This window comes from Drosophila suzukii, chromosome 2L (assembly GCF_043229965.1).
Source record: "Drosophila suzukii chromosome 2L, CBGP_Dsuzu_IsoJpt1.0, whole genome shotgun sequence".
Taxonomy (NCBI): Eukaryota; Metazoa; Arthropoda; class Insecta; order Diptera; family Drosophilidae; genus Drosophila; species Drosophila suzukii.
Window position 1 is genome coordinate 17,902,491 of NC_092080.1, and position 20,595 is coordinate 17,923,085.

General features: G+C 41.6%; 5 protein-coding genes across 6 annotated transcripts; 4 read left to right on the plus strand and 1 right to left on the minus strand.

Annotated features, from left to right (window-relative positions):
* Positions 1-380: 380 nt before the first annotated feature.
* LOC108008091 (uncharacterized) lies at positions 381-9,523 on the plus strand. 2 transcript variants are annotated; one of them, XM_017071884.4, is made up of 5 exons: positions 381-613; positions 5,230-5,584; positions 7,262-7,443; positions 7,923-8,116; positions 8,694-9,523. In XM_017071884.4, the coding sequence occupies exons 2-5, from the start codon at positions 5,314-5,316 to the stop codon at positions 8,887-8,889; spliced, it is 843 nt and encodes a 280-aa protein (XP_016927373.3). In that variant the 5' UTR covers positions 381-613; positions 5,230-5,313; the 3' UTR covers positions 8,890-9,523. The 2 variants fall into 2 exon arrangements, with proteins under 2 accessions (XP_016927373.3, XP_016927379.3); XM_017071890.4 differs by having other exon boundaries at positions 388-613; positions 8,718-9,523.
* Positions 9,524-10,460: 937 nt separating this feature from the next.
* Positions 10,461-12,784, minus strand: LOC108011646 (uncharacterized). The gene has a single exon (XM_017076841.4). The coding sequence runs from the start codon at positions 12,671-12,673 to the stop codon at positions 10,535-10,537; it is 2,139 nt and encodes a 712-aa protein (XP_016932330.3). The 5' UTR covers positions 12,674-12,784; the 3' UTR covers positions 10,461-10,534.
* Positions 12,785-14,069: 1,285 nt separating this feature from the next.
* Uro (Urate oxidase) lies at positions 14,070-15,428 on the plus strand. The gene is made up of 2 exons (XM_017069347.4): positions 14,070-14,688; positions 14,759-15,428. The coding sequence occupies exons 1-2, from the start codon at positions 14,079-14,081 to the stop codon at positions 15,241-15,243; spliced, it is 1,095 nt and encodes a 364-aa protein (XP_016924836.4). The 5' UTR covers positions 14,070-14,078; the 3' UTR covers positions 15,244-15,428.
* A 45-nt stretch (positions 15,429-15,473) lies between these two features.
* Positions 15,474-16,955, plus strand: LOC108005935 (uncharacterized). Its single transcript, XM_017069362.4, has 2 exons — positions 15,474-15,842; positions 16,269-16,955. The coding sequence occupies exons 1-2, from the start codon at positions 15,626-15,628 to the stop codon at positions 16,919-16,921; spliced, it is 870 nt and encodes a 289-aa protein (XP_016924851.3). The 5' UTR covers positions 15,474-15,625; the 3' UTR covers positions 16,922-16,955.
* A 387-nt stretch (positions 16,956-17,342) lies between these two features.
* Brd7-9 (Bromodomain containing 7/9) lies at positions 17,343-20,548 on the plus strand. Its single transcript, XM_017089319.4, has 4 exons — positions 17,343-17,529; positions 17,768-18,390; positions 18,455-20,120; positions 20,187-20,548. The coding sequence occupies exons 1-4, from the start codon at positions 17,472-17,474 to the stop codon at positions 20,423-20,425; spliced, it is 2,586 nt and encodes an 861-aa protein (XP_016944808.1). The 5' UTR covers positions 17,343-17,471; the 3' UTR covers positions 20,426-20,548.
* Positions 20,549-20,595: the final 47 nt, after the last annotated feature.

Here is a 20,595-nt window from a genome sequence, read left to right on the forward strand (position 1 = left end):
TCAATTACACTGCAGGGATTTCCGCAGTTTTATGCAAGGAAGTTCCTTTGGGGTCAGGAAACACCCACGAAATGACGAGATTCCACGAATCAAATGACGCGTCCGGTTTGCATATTCCGTAAACTGTAATGTCAACAAGGGCTCCCCACCCCCAACTTTTCGGATTATTTATCACCTTGCCTTTCGGTGGTAAGCCCGTGACGCCTTTTCGCGACTTGTTGCCTACTTAACAGCGCATATCTTGGCCCTGCTAAATGATGGCCTCTGACATTATTCATTCGGCAATATCGTCGGAGCAGGCGCTAAAGTTTTTAAATGTCCCGAAAATATTTCATTGATAAAACCCCAATTCCTTGATGGGAGGAGTGGCCAGCGAAAGCTTGTCGAAGCTTTTACGCAATTTTTTGGCGCCTCGACATCGGCTCTTTGAAAACGACACACTCGTCATCGGTCGGCGATGGCGAATTGCGTTTAACTTCGGTTCCGGCCTTATAAAAGGAGGCGGCTACGCGAGTCGACCACGCAGTGTTCAACAAGTAGTAGGAGCAACAGTTGACAGTCAAACCATATTCTGGTTCAGTAATTCAAACGGTTCCCACAAAAATATTTTAAAGTGAGTGTAAACGGTGTGTTTCGAATTTCAATTCCATGAAAACTCTTCGAAAGGTTCCGTTAAAATCGTTGTTTGTGTTTAATTTGAGCCAGCAGTTCACGGCAAAAGGATACAAAATCGTGACGCGAAATCTTAGAAATGCCGTCGCTTTCGTCATCAATTTCAGTGTCGTCAATGGAAGTCCAAATACGTGCATATAATGATATTTATCAATCAGAAAAGGACAATGGAACTATAATATTTTGAGCTGTTTTGTGCATTTATTCCTAAGAAACGTAGAAAAATGAAAAATACTTCACTAAAAATAACATAATTAGTTCCATTTTATATGTTTCCCTATAATATTTTGATCTAATTTTCTTCTAAGGCAAACTCGGAATGAAATACCGATATTAAACTCATATTTTGTAAAGAAATGTTCTTACCTTTTCATTTTAAGTTATATTATCATTAACAGTATTAATTTATTTATTTTTCACTCTTAAGTACCTTACTTGCCAACTCTAGCTTAGATATTGGTAAAAAAAAATATTTCTTTTAAGTTTTAGTTTGCAAATATCTTTTTGTAAAAATATAAATTTTAACATAACAAAAATAGTTAAAACTTTAGAGACCATAACAAAACAAACTATCTTTTTAAAATAGTTCTGTGCACAAAATGAACAATTTGACACAAAACAAACGTAACATATTTTGAAAAATACTAAAAAGTCAGTTTTTTAATTAAATCTACTCTTAGTTCAAAAGGAATAAGGTTCCATGAAATATATATTTTATGTGGATCAAAGGGAAGAAAATATGATTTTGAATTATTCTATTTATCCTTTTCAAATTATACAATTGTCTTGGATTGCCACAAAATTACGTAGAAAAGAAATGATTTTGTCTTAAAATTTCCAACTCAATTTAAAATTCCGTAATAACAATTCCATTTGAAGCGTAAAAAAAGCTTAAGGAAGCTCTAAGAACAAACAAACAAAACTATATATCATTCATTCGCCTAGTGCAACAATCAACTGGCAGGCTTAAAATTATTAAAACAAAACAAGTCTTGAAAATTTTTTAGGAAAAGCAATTTATAAATATTTTATCTATGCCAATAGCTTGAAGGAATTCCCACCAAGGCCAAACATAAATGTCAAGCGTAAATAAAGTAAATAAATAAAATCTTTGAGAAACAAATACAAAAAAGCATCAATATTTGCGGAGAATTTTGTCGAACAATTGCTGTCCCGGCCCCGTTCTCAATTCCAAACCCCTTAAGTTCCACGTGCAAAAATTCCTGGCAATCATACAGTAATATTAAAGAAATAAATAAATCGAGTGCTTTTCATTCCAAAGCTATTTTCATGTCAGAACAATTCAGCTTCCACTGGGTTTCATCCAGAGACCTTAGTTACAGATGTCGGTGTGTTTTGTTTTTTTCTTAAAGTATCATCGGTTATTAAATTAAGGACAGAAGACTACGCTTTTATTAAAGTTGACTTGGAGTACTCCATTTTCTATATTGATGGACTAATATCTTGGCAGATAAGAGACAGTAGTGGCATTATTGAAGGTTATTGAAACTCGCGAAATCTAAAGTACTTCAATTCAGATATAAATTAAAGTAACGGAAATTATCTATCATTGGCTTTTAAGATTTAAGGAACGGTAATCGGGGTTTCATGTAGCCAATTAATTAACATTTCAAGCATATATAAAGTTATTCACAATAAACCAAAAATCAACGCTCAGCGGAAACCACTTAAATGAGACTAGTATTTAAGAAAACAGTACAATACATTATGGGGTAATGTATTAGAGTAAAGTTCAATTTTTTTATTTTTAATCAACATAAATTTTGAATTTTACCCTTAGTCTGGAAGACACTTGTTCAACATTCCAGTGAAACACTCCTTTCTCCATCTTCCGTTACAATCATTGACGTCTGGTCTGCTGATTTTCATGCAACACTTTGTGGGACCCCCGAAAATAAAGTGTGAGTTTGGTTCTTTTGTGTGCAAATTTCAAGAAGTGTCCCAGCTGGCCACATTTAATCGGTCCTGAAATTATGTAATGTTCTCTGCAAGATTATTACACAAGTAGACCGTGTCTAATTGGCAGGAATCCGGCGACAAATGTCAGATGCACTTGACCAACTCCCTTTTCCCAGCTGTGTTTTCCACATTCTTAGCCCTAATTAAGCAGTTTTTGCACTACACCTGTCATGTGGCACGTAGGTGGAAATAGTGGAGGACCAGGGCCTATATTCCTTTGGGTTCGGACCCTTTTCACTTACACTTCAACTCAATTTAGCAATTAGCCGTGCGGTTATTGCGAAAAAGAAACGTATACAAAAACAAATGGGCCGACAGGTAAAAATGGACTCACATACATATATACGAGAGTCAGGAAATTCCCCGCGCCGCCAAATTAATTTCATTTTACCTTGGGGACACCGCCAGCCAGGGTAACATTTTTTCTGGTTCGGTCCCCTTTTTGACACTGTGTCAACAAGTTAATTAAAGCATTTTGACAACGATTCGTGTTGGCTTTGTTTGCCTCTAATTCGTTTTCTCCTCAACAACTTTGAACAAGTTTCGCTCCTTCAAAATGCCAAGTGCCAATGGTAGCGATGTAATTGAAAAAGTTTTCTGCAGGAAATGCCCCAAGCAAAATGCAGTTTATGTTGTAAATTAACAGAAAACAAAAATCGCACCGAAGTTAAAATTTTAAAAATAATAACCTTCACAATCATTAGCGACGAAAATTTATTTGCAAATATTTCGCCCACCATTGAGTTGAAAATTTCCAATCAAACTCAATCAAAACGTGCCGGAAAATGGGAAAAGGAAATTGTCAACAGAAAAGTTATCTTCCCCCGGACACTTTAATGAACTGTGCAAAGCAAAGGTTGTTTAGCCTTCTTTTTTCAATTGGGCGTGACCGCGTTGATTTATTTTAGACAATTTCAATTTATTTACAATTGAGGTAGGAAAGAAATTGTAAAGAAAGTATAATCCACGTTATAGGCCTTCACTAAAAACTTTTTTAACAAATGATTATGACTCAAATAAATGAATAATCTTCTAAAAAACAGATTCTTATTAACATAATTTACTTGTTTTATTCAGGTCTGAAAACATTTTCTATTTATTTAAACTGCTTAAGCATACATAACCATACATTTTTCAGTTTAAAGCCTACTGTTTACCAATTCTAAAGACAAAATACAGGCCATCAAAAACTAAAGACAATTAAATAAGAAACACTATAAATTCCAAAAGACTTTAATTTTGAATAATTAAATTTCTTATTTTTTCATGAGAATCTTCAAGCAGCTTTGTCTAAATTTGGAAAGGCAAACATAATTTTTATTTGCTTTATCTGACAAATTAAGCTTATCCTAGACATCTCAACCAGCAAGACCGCAAGTGCCAAAAATTCCAAGCAACTCATTCATATTGCTCGTCAAGCGGTTGTTTTTAAACGTAAAAATTACAACAAGAGATGAGGGTTTTCCAGATCCCAAACAACCAAGGGTCTCGGCTAATAGCCTGAAAATACGCTGCGAAAGAGTTAAGCCCACTCGCCCACGTCAGCGACGTCCCATACTTAATTAAATGAAACGCGAAAGGCCACACAGTGAACCCCACTGCAGTACCTGGTATAAAAATAATATTAATAAAAGAACAAGAACACATAGGATACAGTGAAGAAAATATAAAAAAAACAAGTCTTTTTTTTAGAATTTTGATTTAAAAACTTTAAAAACAAATGCGAGGATTCAACTATGTTAAAACTACTACTCTCATAAAACTACTTTCTTAAATTTGTTTTTAGATGGCATTCACAATTAACCGATTTGGTACTACTTTCATAAATCTATGGAATATTAAAAAAAAAAATGAATTGAAACATATTCATAATCAGTCAACAAATCTAAAAGATTCGTCTTAATTGAGGCTTTTAAGAATTTATTAAAAGTGTGGTATTGTAATAGATTATGGCGGAGAAATACTGTGCAGTAATAATTTTTTCCATCTTATAAAAAATATTTAATTTTTATTTTGTACATTTATATTAAAAGTCTTTGAATAACTGTTACTAATGATTTTTAATAATCGAAATAAGAGAGTATATGTAATGTTTTATCATACAACTTTTATGTTTTAAAATACAAAATTAAGCCATACTTTTAAATTCTCATTTTTATTTTAAAAGTTTTTATCATTTCGGTTTGCAAATTTTTCCAAAACAACCATTAAACAAATACATAAATGTTTTCCGAAGTTTAAGGCTTCTTGCACCACAGTTCCCCGCGAAAAGTAAGATTAAGCAGCAAGGCAAAACAAAAGCCCAGGAATCAGCCGCCAAGTTATCTAAGAGACGCCTTCTGACGTTTCGCACCCACAACCCATTTTTTCAGTCTTCTCCGCGGTCTTCGTTCTTTTTTTTTGGAGGGGGTTTCTTGGTTGTTTGCGTGTTGATATGCGCATTGTTTGCTTAAACACAAAGGGCCGCCCACATGGTCGGGACAATGGGGCGGATGGGGGATGGATGGATCCGTCCTTTACCAGTGGTAGTGATGGTAATTACCCGCGTGTACATACATCTCCACTTTTGCCTTGCAGAGACACCCCAGCATCCACATCGACAACGACCCGCGCATTAATCCCGAGCACATCCGTAGAGGCTGTATAAACAGTGACACCGCCATGAAGCCCGACATCCTAGCGTTCTGCATCCTGGCAACCACGATCCTGGGCAGCGGGACACGTCACGTCGCCGGCTTCCTAGCTTCCTCCCAGAGCACGCCGCATGGAGGAGGAGCCAAAGTGGGTGACCACCAGGGCGTTGCATCCGGGCCACATCGCCTGCAACTGCCCATTTTCGGAGTCGCAGTCGGGGGCGGACCCGTTCGCCAAGAACCCCCATCCTTGGACGTCCAGGAGGCCCAGGAACGAGCTGTTTACGATCCCGGAGATGGTGAGTCATAAACATCCCTATTACCACATTTCTTGCAATTGACTTGGTCTCGACATAGCCTCGGGTAGACCTTCCAGCTAATCCCCTTTCGAATTCCAAGAATAACTGCTGCATCCCAAGAGCATTTCAATGAAATTGTTATCTACTTCAGCTTATACCCGTTTCTTAGACTGTAAGGAAGTAATCTTATTTACAAGGTGTATTGAATATAATATTACCTCGGGTATTCTTCTCAGGCATCAACTTATACTTAATTGAATTAAAAGGATAACAGCTCTGTCGTAAGACCATTTAAATCACATTTCTATCTAGTACATCTTAAACCCAGGATGTCACTAAGGTGTATTGAATATATAATATTATATTCTTGAAGAGCATATGACTATGTCAGGAGCTACAAATGTTAAGCAACTTGAAAGTTAAACTTGAAGCGTGTGTTATCTTTTTATCGCTGTTACACAAGAAAACATTAAAATAGTTATCTAATACCTTCACCTTAAATATGATTCATAGGTAGATTTCCGTGAATCCCTTGAACATGGCGTGATTGTCTCATTTGCCAGCCGAATTTTGGGTTGCCGACTTTTAGGCGACCCCTTTCAAAGGGGTGGACCAAGGGTTTAGGGTGGCACATGACGTGCACTTAGCCATAACCACCGCCCACCAGCCATAATGCTCATGGTGACCGGTCGCTGAACATTTTCGGTCAGTGCACAATGTTTCAAGTGCCTCAAATTGTTGTCCTCGAACAATATGGAATATGGAATGTGTGTTTGTGCAGAGCTCTTAACACGCCCACCGAAGTAAGCGGGGATAGGTTTTCAAACTTGTTGACGAATTTGATTCGACGTTTGCGTTTTGCGTTACGAACACCTACCTCCCATATCCTAACCCGCAATAAAATGTCATATCGGATTTTCCATAACTGAACTTGTTTTCCAAGTGATTTGATACATGAGTAAATGGATTGGAAATTTTACAATTATTGATTTGATAAGTTGGGAAAATTTTAACAACCATTCCTTAAAGGTGTGACTGGCAGCTTAATTTGATATATTAGAGGTATTAGCCCAGATTTAATTTTAATAAAAGGCAGATGGACTTAAAACCATAATTTTAATTTTAAAATGTTCCCACTCAAATGTTTTATTTCTGTACCAGGAACCTCTATTTTAGAACCTCTGACTACTTTAGCTTTTGAATCGCGTGGGTTCATGGGAGTCTGTCTGCGAAACCATCAAAAGGCTCCCGGCGGACAGTGATGGGCAGACTGGATGCCAAATGCGACAAAAGGCAGTCAAGGAGTTGCTGTGACTGCTGACTTGACTGACGGACATGGTCGAAAAGTGGGGAAAGCGCTAAGGGCGATATTCTGTGGCCATAAACTCATTGCCGCCAGTCAATTTCCGCCAGTTCATTGAAACGACAGCCGTGCCGGGGGGAAAACATGTTGAGGACTCCACCCAACCAGCCGACAGACAAACAAACAAACTATTCAAACTTTCAAATATCAAGCGGCGGAAGTTTCCGATGGCCAGGAGCAGGAGACTAGGATTTAAATGGTGGCTGGCGGTTGGAAATGGAAATGGGAATGGCGTGGTTGTGGTCGGATTAGCGGCAGCTTGAATAAACATTCAAATCGCAAATAAGAACTTTGGCTTGCTCATTTCACGGCAGAATTACTCCGCGCCCAGGAGCTCGGATTGGCTATGGTTCCTCCGGGCCCCGACTACGCCGATGCGGTGTACAACGAACTCGAGCTGGCCAGCAAGTTCGAGGTGCTCAAGAAGATGGAGGAGGATTTGCGGGCCGAGCAGGAACTGGTGGACAAATCCGCTTTGCTCATGAAAATGCTAGAGGTGAGTGGGAGACAAAGCTCGCGAAATTTCAAGGTAAATGCAGCGACTTACACGAATAAAAACGATATTGACCATATTTATTTTGATATACAACAAAAAAAAAAACTTGTGAGTTTAAACGTTTAAATAGTTTAAATGGTGTTTATTTTAAGTAGGCCTACAAAATCATTTTTTAAATAAATCAAAATTATCATCAAAAAATTAAAAAAAAACACAGTTAACTTTTAGAATGACAATACTCATACGAATTTTAGATACCTACAATATAATTTCTTTGGTAAATTATTATAAAAAAAATATTTTTAAAAATGTGGAACGATATTAAACGACCAATTTTTTTTACTAAATTAAAATATCTAATTAAAAGGCACAAAATACACCACAAACATTTAATAGATATGTAATACAATGATTTTTATGCATTCTTTTAATAATGATGTTACAATTAAGATTTTTTTCTGTGTGTTACTATCGTTCAGGATCCCTCATTGGAAACTTTGCCGCTGGTCTACGTGGAGGAGGAAGAGCCGGAGGCTGTGATTCCTTCCGCTGGGGCCGAGGACTACGCCGACCTGGAGAATGCCGTTCAGGATTTGGTTTTGGGCCAGAGCAAGCCCAAGCGTTCGCGGTATTATCGCAGGTATCCGTGGAAGCGCCACAACAAGAATCGCGGGTAGGTTGCTTTTTATACCAGCATATTAAGCCCACACACCTTTCCTAAAATCCCCAAAGCACTGTAAAGAGTTCCCCCCAATTATCATTTGTAGTTAGTAAATGTTGTCAGTAGTCTTAACGCAGAAATAAATCCCTTATTTTTCCAGTTTTAATCGGAAATCCTCAAATTGCCAAAATATTTTGTTGTGGAATTTATTAAAAATACTTCATAGTAAAAGGGTCTGCTTTTAAGGTTTGTAAATCACTAAAGGAGAAGAGATAAAATTCTTTAAAGCCAAAATCTGGTAAATTCAATTTAAGCAAATTTCCTTAGATCAAAGCATGACCCTTGAAATAATATAAAAAAAAGAATGCAAAGCGAAGATGGCAATTTCAGGAGCTTCCCAGCCTCCACCCACAGTAGTCTATTGAACTTGAACAACTTACTGTAATGCATTTATCAGAGTCTCTTTAGGCCCAAATGGCAGACACCCAGAATCCCCAACCGCCCACAGAGAGATCGATTATTGATTACTGATTACTGATAGCCGAAACGTGAACGATTTTGCTAACTACATAACCATTACCATTATCAGTTCTTACATGAATTCTATCAACAGCAACTATGAACCGGAATTGCGATATGCCTGCACACCAAGTAAGGAGGATATATTTAAGCTGCTGGTCAATCTGCACGAGAATCGAAAGGGCAACCACAGCAAGACGGTTAATTTCTGCAATCGCAAGCGTCCTGCCAAGGCGGTCTTCACCAATATAAGATTCCTGGGTTAAGCAGGAAGGACATGGGATATAGACGGTACAGGAAAAAAACAGAAACCAAAACCCAGACACCAGACACAGGACACTGACAGACACATATGTATACCAAGCATCAATTGTACATTGCTGACAAAGTCGAGCGCCAACCTGGAGAACAACAAGCACTAACAATTAGCCTAACTAACTAACTACTAACTACCCAAACTAAACGAACTAATCTAAAAATAATTCGTTATCTCGTAGGGTTACAAATCCCTCGGCACACCCCTAATTCTAATTGTAGGCAATTAAAACTTTTATAACTCTCAATGTTTTGTATATACTAACTAACTAAATAAACAAAAGTTCTAGTAGCTCCCCTTGTTAATTTTTGATGTGGTCGTTGCGTGTGCTAATCCATGAAATTGCAAAAACGTTGCCATATCACTTAAAAGTCTCGTAACGTCTCTCGGTCCATTACGCTAGTATTATAAAATAATAAATGGAACCGCAAAACTTAATGCTATATCAATGTGTATATACGAGAATATTAAAGTGTATTAACATAAATGTATTATCTACTTACGAAATCAAACTATCTCTAATGTAAAGTCGGGAAGTATATATATTTCAAATAAACTTATAAAATACGATTATTCTTGTGCAATTGAATGGAGATCAAGCGTTTTTCAATTGACGTTAAGGGTTGCTAAATTATTTCCAACATAGTAGCGGTTTTGTGGTTTGAGTTTTAGACCACTATAATTTAACTAATCTCCCAAAAACTTTATTATTTTAAGTGTCCCATATAAAATACGGAACTACCCATTGGAAGGCACACAAAAAATTTTATTTAATTTCAGGAGATTTCATTTTGTTAATAGTGGTCCTAACAATGGAAGACAAGTAGTAAAGAGCCCTTTTCTAGAACCTCTCCTAGGCAGAACTCTAATATCTTGACCTCCCATTTCCACTACAAATCCAGGTCTTTGTGTATCCCACATAAGAACTGCGATTGTAAACGAACCAACACCTTCGGAAGTGCGAAAACCCTGACATTGAGATTGAATGGAGCTGAGATTCTCGGGCAACTATTGCTCAGTGTTTGTTGAGTCAACAATGTAGCGACGTGGTTATCTATTTGGAAAGCATCTCTATCTGTGGATGACAACGTACTGGGAATGGGAATGGGTGGATTAGGAATGGGTGAAGGTGGGGCTAGGGTGGGGGAACTCGTGCCTCCGGCTGGTAATGACCACCGAGCATATAGACCTCTAACCGATGACTAAGCGGAGTGAAAAGGCGCATTCTTTATCATATTTATTTCATACATTCGCTATGACGTCAACACAATTGGTGAAATACGGATGCCGACGAGTTAAGATCTCAGGAAAACTTAGAAATCATTGCCTTGTAACAAATAATAATCTTATCGCGAAATCTCTCGTTCCAAGAAAAAAATCTTTGAAATAGAATTTTGGCTTAACCCCTTAAATTAAGCCCATAAACCTATTTTCAGTGGTATAACTTTCTTTAAATAGATTTTTATGAAAAGAGTAATCCAGTTAAAAAAGTTTAACAGCTTATTAAATTCTCTAGTTTTTTTATTATTTCAGAAATTTTTTACACAATTAAAAAATTTTCAGCTACATCAAATGGTATGTCTTTCGTTTCCCAGTTAACCAAAAATGTTAGGGAACCAGCTTCTCAGAGGTGAAAAACACAAGGGTTTCGTTAACCAGAGAGTGTCGACGGATAGTTTAAGGACCTCCATGTAATCAAAGGAGCAGCTGCTTTGCTCGAAGGCTTTCGTGACCACTGGAGATTCGGGTTTTGATAGGGATTGTGATTGGGTTGTGACCCCCAAAGAGGCCTTGTCCTCATCCTCATCCTCCAGAGCGGAACGGGCAAAGGCCTCGTCGCCATCGAAGTAGTAAAATTCCTTCCGAGTAGAGTTTGTTTCCACCACTCTGGAAGGCTGCTGAGCATCAATTCCGCGGGCATAGGAGATTCTTCTGGCCGTTCGGTAAGGAGTAGCCGTGAAGGGCAAAGGATAACCACTCACATAGCCAGGATATCCAGGCCATATCTGCGGTGTTTGTGGTGGTAAGCCCAATTGAGGCTGTAAGCCCAATTGAGGCTGTAAGCCCACTTGGGGCCACAAGCCCAAGCCCCTTTGAGGTTGCTGTGGCTGCTGTTGCTGTTGCAGGCCCAATCCAAATCCAGAGTTTGCATCTTGCCGACAGCCATCTGAGTCCTGATCCTGGAATATCTCCAGCAGGAAGCCATTGGAGCTGGTGCTGCTTGACTGTCCTATGCGCATGCGCAGCGCCTTGCGACCCTGATCCCAGTGTGATTTGTGGATGTATCCCGAGCGACAGCCGCAGTATCGCTGACCATCCAGTTCCAGAAAGTCGCCATTGCAGTTTTGCTGGCCTCCAAAACCTCCGCCACTGAATCCTCCACCACTCAATCCTCCAGAAACTCCTCCTCCATATCCACCGCCGAAGGTTCCTCCAATTGAACCTCCTGAATTGTGTCCAAAATCAAAGAACTTAAACTGTATCCTCAAACGGCAGACATTTGGCGAGCTCTTTTCTATGTAGAAAACACAATCTCTTTGCTGATTGGGCAGCAGATAGTTTAGGACGGTTCTGGGGAATCCAGGACTGGAGAGATAGAAGTGATTCTGATTGAAGCTGCTGGCACAGCAGAGATCCAACTGACCTCCAAATTGCTGTAAGGTCTGGGAATCGTAGTCCTTGAGCGTTACGGCATGCGGTTGAAAGGATGTGGTCTGATATTGGTCAGAGATCAGGGGCAACTCCTGCTGTTCCTGCTGGGGGAGCTGAAGTTGCTGCGGGAACTGCTGCTGCTGCAGGATCTGCTGTTGTTGTTGCAGCTGCTGTTGCTGCAGGAATTGCTGTTGCAGCTGCTGTTGCTGCTGCGGATGTTGCTGCTGAAATTGCTGTTGCTGTTGCTGCAGGAGCTGTTGCTGCTGCAGAAATTGCTGATGTTGCTGGTGCTGCAAGAATCGCTGCTGTTCCTGCTGCTGCTGCAAAAGTTGCTGATGTTGCTGCTGTTGCTGGGGTGCACAAGGTGGCGCAGGTTGGGGGTATAGTCCCGATGGTGGTGAATAAAATCCTGCAGGATAACCCAGACCAGGTGACAGGCCCAAGTCAAAACCCAAGCGATTTGGCTGCGTATAGTTAAAACCTGACTCCTGCTGCTGCTGCTGGGGAGATTGCTGTTGCAGGTGGTGGTGGTGGTGCAGCTTCTTGGGAGGCGACTTGGAAATCACCTGCACCGTGTCCCCGTCCACATCCTCCTCATCCTCATCCAGACCCCTGGCCACCAGGTCCTCCCTTTCGCAGGCCAAACGAGTGATGAGAAGGCGGAAGCCACCGTTCGTCGTCCAAGGAGAATCATCGCTTAGGAACCGCAGACGAAGGACTCCATCGGGAGTGTGATACTTCTTGATTCCCAGCACCTGACCGCACAACACGTCCATGTCATCGCCATCGTTGTCCAAGCCAATGGCCAAGTAATCCCGGCTGCAGTTCTCCGAGATCTCCAGCTTAAAGTCCAAGAACTGGATGTGAAACTTGGTGGGGCAGCGATAGGGGGATCGCACCACATAGTCCCAGCAGGTGTTCACCGGATAGTTGTCCGGATAGTTGGGCGATTCCACGAGACTCTGGCGCTGCCTGTAGACACCGTGCAGGCCGCACTGGGGCAGCTCATCGTGGACAGCTCCCAGGCATCCCAATGGGATGATGATGCCCAGAACTAAAACAAGGACTCCTGGCAGCTCCATTTCGATTTTCGACTGCTAACAACGCGCTCAAAAACGCAACTAACTCGTTGCGGGTCACAAAACAGCGATGTTTGCCTGCCAAAAAGTAACATTTTACATAGGTGCGTCGCAGGTTTCACTGGAAAACAATTTGCACTTTTGTTTGTGGAGTCGCAACAAAAGCGTTCACTTGTCTGCCTCTTTCATTCATAAGGCGCACTTTAGTTCACTGAACCTCGGGCAAAACTTTCGGATGGACAACAAGTTTTTGAGGTGCCAAAAGCTTCATAAAACTACAAATGAATTAGTTTAAATTCCAGGCGCAAGATCTTTTGAGAACGAAATATATGACAGGGGCTATCTACTTGCTTAGGATATGCCATTATTAAGATCATATAGTTTTATCATATCAGTAGAACATTAAGACACATGACCTATTCCAATAAAGTTTCCTAAATGTTGACCATGTCAAACCATTTAACCTTAACACTAATTTAAAAGACATATTATATTTATATATTTATTTAATAAAACTCTCACTTGACAAATGACACCTCATTTCCTCTACTCGGTTTATCTTAAGCCAATAACCACAATCGGAACTTACATAACTTGCCAACAATGAAATACAATACAACAATTTTTCGGTCGTGGGAGCGCATCGTGCATATGAAGCACGCCCCATAAAAACCGTGTCAAACAAATAAACAGCTTTTGAAAATAATACCCGAATATCTCTTCTTCAGAGGTCTGCTGACCAAGTTTGTTTTGGCTTAAACTGGCTTATCACTAAGCCAATTCGCTAAAAGACCACAGCTTTTAGATAATAATTTTAGGTGGCGTTATCCAGAAAAAACCAAAATTGGTGAGAACGTTGCAAACAACATCTGGCAAATCTTCAGCACTAAGTAAAATTTAAATGCTTTCCTGAATAAGACCTTAAACATTTTGACGAAGACATGGTCTTTACGGTAAATGAATTTTATTGCTGTGATATTGCATATTAAATTAATAACAAATGAAATCGGTTGAAAAATTTATTTTGTAAAGTTAGCTTTGGCAGCTTTTTTTTTAATATTTAAATTATTTCAGAAGCAGAGGAGGAAATATGATTATTATTCCTGAAAGTGCTTTTAAACTTATCTCATAAAAAATGGCAAAAAGTGGTTTAGCTTACAAACTTGAGGCGTAAACAAGATACAAAGTTTTGGAGATAATATTATAATAGCAGGGCTCCAGACCTTAGATTTCATATTATCTGCGCAACTAGTCATAATGGCGGTAAGGCCTCTAATACTCGAAGTGAGAGTGATGATATATGATTTCCTGATCTTTCTACCAAATCTCTTGACGAGATCCCTAAGTACAATTACATTCGTGATGTTATTCAGATTATTCTGATATAAAAAGAGGGAGCGGTACTGAAATGGCCATCAGTATCAAAGTTACAGTGATTGCAGTCAGAATGTTTGCAACACCCCTCAGACAGCCGAATGTGCTGACCCAGAGCCAAAAGATGTCACCCGGCATGGATGGTCATGATAAACCCTATCAGTACGAGATCACCGATCACGGATACGGCAAGGATGCGGTTAAGGTTCTTCATGTCAGTCGCAAGGGACCCGTGCACACGATCCAGGAGTTCGAAGTGGGCACTCACCTGAAGCTGTACAGTAAGAAAGATTACTACCAGGGTAACAACTCGGATATTGTGGCCACCGATTCGCAAAAGAATACCGTATATCTGTTGGCCAAAAAGCACGGCATCGAGAGTCCCGAAAAGTTTGCCCTTCTCCTAGCCAAGCACTTTATCAACAAGTACTCCCATGTGGAGGAGGCCCATGTGCATGTGGAGGCATATCCCTGGCAGCGGGTTTGCCAGGATGAGACCAGGACCACCATCAATGGGAAGTGTGAGAAGGGAACCCCGGGGAGCTGTGACTTCAGTTCGATCGACGACCGATCACAGCACAATCACGCCTTTATTTTCACACCCACCGCCCTGCACTACTGCGACGTGGTTGTGAGGAGGACAGGTTAGTAATGGAGATAAATAACAAAATTGTATCTTAAGTAATTAAAACTCACCCACTTAAAACCTTCCAGATCCCAAACAAACGGTCATCACTGGAATCAAGGGTCTCCGAGTCCTGAAGACGACACAGTCTTCGTTTGTAAACTTCGTTAACGATGAGTTCAGATCTCTGCCGGATCAGTATGATCGAATTTTTAGCACTGTGATCGACTCCTCCTGGGAATATACCGACACCGATAGCTTGGACTTTCTGAAGGCCTGGCAAACGGTCAAAAACATAATTATCCGCAACTTTGCCGGCGATCCGCAGGTGGGCGTGTCGTCGCCCTCCGTTCAGCACACCTTGTATCTCAGCGAAAGAGAGGTCCTGGATGTCCTGCCGCAGGTGTCGGTTATATCGATGACCATGCCGAACAAGCATTACTTCAACTTCGATACGAAGCCGTTCCAGAAAATCGCTCCAGGCGATAATAACGAAGTTTTCATCCCTGTGGACAAGCCACATGGCACTATCTATGCCCAGTTGGCTCGGAAGAACATCAACAGCCATCTTTAGGTCCAAAAGATGAACTAGCTAGTATCAATTGAAAGTTTTTTCAAGATAAATGAAATATTTATAGAATTAAAAATATTGAAGATGTATTAGTAATGTAATATAAAAATTTGTTTAAAATCTGTTAAATCATATAATATTCTGTAAATCTAGAAAAATTATTAAAATATTTACTATAATGAGCTCAATTCAGATATACATGTTCAAGATCAACATTACCTTAGCTAAAATTATCAAAAAAATGTTAAAACTATTTTAAAATCATAAAATGAGGCATCGTTTGTAAAAAAAATTCTACGTTCTCTCTTTTAACCATTTTGGCAATCTAAATTCGCTATCTAAATTCGAAATTTGCATAAGACCCACTAGCTTCAAGAGCGTGACCATGACCAATCGACTGGCCTTGCACCACATCCTAACCACCCAGCTGCGGAAGGACTGGGAGCAGGAGGATCCTGACAAGACCAGGCTGTCGCAGCTGGCCAGGAGGGACAGGATCAAGGCCTCGCTGAGATCAACCCAAATGCCAGGACGCCACCTGATGCCTGACACCCGGAAGACCTACGACAATATGGTGGCAAGGATTCACTCGACCATGAAGTGTAAGCCTTTTATCAGGGGGAAACTTCAGACTCTAGGGTGGAAATAAGTCGAATTACAGAATTTTCAGGAAAAGACACAAAAGAATGATAGTACTTAGTTCTTAGTACTTTATAATTCCTACACATTTAAATAATTACAATTACAATTTTAATCTAAAAAAGGATCTTAATAATCTTTAAAAAGAAATTACGCTAGAGTCGGCTATACATTTTTAGTAATCGAATTAAAGCTCTTAGTAAAAGAAAGATAATGGTCCACCCCTTATTCATTAATACACATACCAAAAAAACCCAATATTTTGTAATCCATATTAAATATTAAAAAATAACTTATATTGAAGACTGGAAAACTTTCTGGAACTACTGAAGTAACACCTTGGTTTAAATTTGTTTCTAGAAAATGATTAAGATTCCTTGTCCCCTTAGCGGTTCGATCACCCCGAAGACCTCGACCAAAGGTGCCGTTGCCCGTAGCGGCGATTCCGACCATAACTCCAGGAGTAGCCCCTCCATTACCATCGAAAGTAGTGTACAAGCATCCAAAACGCAACAAGTCGGGACGCATAAAGGGCGGTGGCAACTCCTCGAAGGTCAGTGCCCATGGGATGGCGACCAAAAGCAATGACAAGTCACTGGCGGCGATCAAGGCCATTGTGAACCATAGGTCGAAGGGTTCCAAGGGTTTCGACCAGCATCATCGAATTCGAGAGGTTATCCAGCAGAAGACTGTGCTGGAGACCATGTTGCAGCAGCACAAGAAGTTGCAAAGGGATCGGCGGACCATAGCCCTGGATATCCAGCGGATGCGGGCTGACCTGGACAGGATTCGCACCAAGTTGGACACTTCCCTGCAGAGCCTGAACTCCACGCGCACCGTCTTCAGTGCCACCCAGAAGGCGAATCTTCAAAAGGCCAATCCCCAGAACACGGTTGTCCAGCAGAGAAGCCCCCAAAGCACGATGACCCCGACCCGTCGCCGCTCTGGGATCAAACGAAAGATCAGGTCCAACGCCATTCCGATGAACCGACAGAGCACCCTGGCCAACAAGGCACCCATCCTCAAGCGTCGAGTTCGTTAAACGCCGAGTAAAATGAAGAAAAATATAAAAATATGATATGATATATAATTAAAATTATAATGAAATTGTTATTAAAAAAATATTATAAATGGTTTTTCCTAAAATATGTAAAAAAATTTTATAGCAATTCCAGTTTAGTTGAATTTAAAAGTTTAAATCTAAGGGTAACCACAATCTTTATTCTGTAATATTTAGAATATTAATTTTAATCAAATAGCTGGTAAAAATACTACTTTTAAAATAGTAACTATAAAATAATCATACGATATGAATTACATTATAATTTAAGAATTAACATCAACTTATGAATTCTTAACGGTATCAATTCATAATTTATAATCAGGGCTAGGCATTACGATAACTTATCGACCAGTGTTGTATACCACCCCGCTGATATCGGCTTTTGCAAGGCGCTTTGGTATTCTGGATGAGAGTAAAAACGGTCACACAGCTCATGGCGTCTGTCTTTTGCCACCGGATTTTTGTTTTTCGTTTTTTTACCTACAATTTCCACCGGTTCGCCTAATTTCGCTACATTTGGAGGCCTAAGATGGGCTCCTCCAAAAAGCACAAGAAAAACAAATCGGAGCGACGCGAGAAATATGAAGGTAGGTCCAAGATAGTGATTCGTCTACGTGAGCCCCCGCTGGCACATGCCATCTCGCTCTTACGTTTTGCCGCTTGTTGTTGAGCATGTATACACTGAGAAAAATAAAGTGGTAAATAAAGAAGGACTTTGAGAGATATTTCTTAGAGAAAAAAGTAACAATCATTATTAAGTTTCATATATATATGCGGATAAAATATATTAAATAAAGTAACCTGCATTTATGCCCCATTATACAGAATACAGTCAGCACCAGGATCCGGCTCAGCTGCAGCGAGGTCTGAAGCTCATCCTCAAGGTGGGATCGAATGCCACGCCGGAGTACAGTGCCAATTCGCCAATGGTAGACGGAGGACCGCCCACAGCAGCCGAGGCCATGATGTCGCCCGTTCCCGAGGAGCTTCAGGATCACCAGGGCCATAGGGAGCGGCACAAGAAGTCGAAGAAAAAGAAGAAGAAGAAGGATCGCGAGAAGAAGCACAAGCACCACAAGGAGAAGCGTCACCGGAGCAGGGATCGTCATCGGGACGCTGGATCGGATGATGATGTAGTGCCCGGTGCCGACGATGCCGCTTGCAGTGGTTTCGCCCCACCTTCGGTGGCTCCGCCGGCCGTCGATCCGGATTCCAGTCAAGATGGCTTCAGCTTCATGGACGACGATCAGTCACAGCCGCTGCCGGAGAATATTCTATTCTTCGCAGGCATCACCACGGACAACTCTCCGTCCAACTGTCCGGTGTCCAAGCCCATTGCACCGCGGAAGCTGGAGGATATCCTGATGGGTTCCTCGCCCAACTCCTCGTCGTTACAATCCTCCTCTTTGGGAATGGTGGGCAGCAGTCCCACCAAGCCTCTGCCCGACGTGAGTTACTCCAACTTATCTAAACATTAGTCCCAAATTAATAACTATATCATATACATTTCAGCTCTTGATACCTTCTCCCTCAACGCCTGGGGGAGCCAACTCCCTGAATGCCCTTACACCCAAGGCTCTGGAGGCACCAAAGACCCCCAGCAGTTCCAGTGAGTCGGGACGGGAACCGCGGAGCTGTGTGCTCAAGCTCAAGCAACAGAAATCGCCGTTAAACAAGCTACTGGAGCACCTGCTGCGCTTCCTCGAAAAGCGGGATCCCCACCAGTTCTTCGCGTGGCCCGTGACCGATGACATGGCGCCCGGTTACTCCTCGATAATTAGCAAACCCATGGACTTCTCCACCATGCGACAGAAGATCGATGACCACGAGTATGCCGCTTTAACCGAATTCAGTGATGACTTCAAACTGATGTGTGAGAATGCCATCAAGTACAACCATGTGGATACGGTTTATAACAAGGCAGCAAAACGTCTGCTCCAAGTCGGTATGAAGCACCTGCAACCGGAGAACTTAATGAGGAGCCTGAAGCCACTTTCGGGGTACATGAGAGAGCTCACTGCTAAGGAACTTGGCTTTGAATTGAGTTCTAACGATATGTCACGGGAAACTCATGATTCGGCGGACGAAGGAGCTTCAACTGGAGCGGAGGAGCCACCCACTCCTGCCCAACTGGAGGAGGAGGAGCGCAAGCGTGTGCGGCGTTTGGAGAATGCGCCAAAAACTCATTTCGAGCCTTATGTAGACGATTTGACGGGGGAGGAGATTCTGGCCCAAGTTCAAAATGCCGCGCAACAGGCCAAGCAGAGGGTGAATGCCAAGAAAAATGCCCGAAAGATGGGTTTCCTGCGGCAATCGAAGGATGGCAGTACCACCCTAAATCTTCTGATAAAGGAGGAGAACGAGGGTCCCGAAAGAGTAGTAACCATTGGCGATCTGGTGGGCAAACTGCAAACGGGAAGCACTCAGCTACAGGTGCGACAGGCTGACAAAAGGAATGCCATGAAGACGGTGAAACCACTAAGCTACGGCGCCTTTGCCAGCTTTGCACCCACTTTTGATTCCCGCTTTTCCACTCTGAGTGCCGAAGAAACTCAATTGGTCTTACGTACGTATGGTGATGCCTCCAGTGCGGAATATGCTGAGAGTATTCTTCAGTTCACCAAGGACTCTAGCTATGGGACGACAATTGCCAATGGTCTGCTGGATATTCTCACTAACGGCGAGCACAGCAAATCCCTGGATGAACTCTACAACATGCAGCTGCACTCGTACGAGCAACGCGAGATTTCAAAGTGCTTTGAACAGGAGGAGGAAACCCCTTGTCCGCAGGAAACCGCCGAGCAAATCGAGCAAGAGTACGAGAAATACAAAAACACCGCTGTGGACTTCAAGCGATTGCAATCTCTCGGCGATCTTGGCATCGATGTGAGCTTCTTGGACGGCATAGAGGCGGAAATGAAGAATTTCGAGCTCAACCGACGAATGCACGAGCATCTCAGTCAGAATTTGACGCTTATCGAGAAGCTGCGAGTAACCCAGCACGATCGTTTGTCACAGCCTTTGCCGAATCACCTGGGACTAGTGCAGCCCGCTGGTCAAGAGGAGGCGCAAACCGCCCAGCAATTGACGCAGCAGATCAGTGAGCTTGCAAAGAAGCTTCCGCCTTCCGCTATCGCCGATCCCTATGCCTTACGAAAGGCCATGGGCATGTCCTATGGTATGTCAATATGCAAAAGTATTAGTTTATTTTATCTAAATTAAAGGAACTCTGGTTTTACCCCAGCTGGTCTACCTCCACCTCGGCCGGTTTCTCCACGCGTCCAACTGCCCGAGCTGCTGCAACAGCCGGTGGCCCTTCCCCAGTTGCAACCGGTGGCCATGGAGATCGACGAGTCGGATGAGCAGCATGGCGGTGGAGATCTGGAGAACGAGCTGCGCGAGTTCCTCGAAAGCGGATCCGGCCTACACCCTACCAATCCGGCAGATGACAACAGCATTGTCGCCCAGCTGCTGCTGAACTAGGGGATCGGGAAATCTCTATGACGCGTGCTATGTTTATAATGTAAGATAATTAAATTTCTCTAAATTATTTTCATATATCCCATGGCAGTTGCATTCTAAATAAATTGTAAGATAATACTAAAATCCAGGTCTTGCTATTGGGGAAGTGTGTAGATCTTAAATCTTAAATA

Bases quoted from the DNA above. Each gene is read 5' to 3' on its own strand.
- LOC108005935 (XM_017069362.4), top strand. From the start codon at position 15,626: ATGACCAATCGACTGGCCTTGCACCACATCCTAACCACCCAGCTGCGG. The intron at 15,843-16,268 runs GTAAGCCTTTTA...TTGTCCCCTTAG, and splicing joins GATTCACTCGACCATGAAGT to CGGTTCGATCACCCCGAAGA.
- LOC108011646 (XM_017076841.4), bottom strand. From the start codon at position 12,673: ATGGAGCTGCCAGGAGTCCTTGTTTTAGTTCTGGGCATCATCATCCCA.
- Uro (XM_017069347.4), top strand. From the start codon at position 14,079: ATGGCCATCAGTATCAAAGTTACAGTGATTGCAGTCAGAATGTTTGCA. The intron at 14,689-14,758 runs GTTAGTAATGGA...AAAACCTTCCAG, and splicing joins CGTGGTTGTGAGGAGGACAG to ATCCCAAACAAACGGTCATC.
- Brd7-9 (XM_017089319.4), top strand. From the start codon at position 17,472: ATGGGCTCCTCCAAAAAGCACAAGAAAAACAAATCGGAGCGACGCGAG. The intron at 18,391-18,454 runs GTGAGTTACTCC...TATACATTTCAG, and splicing joins CCACCAAGCCTCTGCCCGAC to CTCTTGATACCTTCTCCCTC. The intron at 20,121-20,186 runs GTATGTCAATAT...GTTTTACCCCAG, and splicing joins GGCCATGGGCATGTCCTATG to CTGGTCTACCTCCACCTCGG.
- LOC108008091 (XM_017071884.4), top strand. From the start codon at position 5,314: ATGAAGCCCGACATCCTAGCGTTCTGCATCCTGGCAACCACGATCCTG. The intron at 5,585-7,261 runs GTGAGTCATAAA...ATTTCACGGCAG, and splicing joins TGTTTACGATCCCGGAGATG to AATTACTCCGCGCCCAGGAG. The intron at 7,444-7,922 runs GTGAGTGGGAGA...ACTATCGTTCAG, and splicing joins TGCTCATGAAAATGCTAGAG to GATCCCTCATTGGAAACTTT.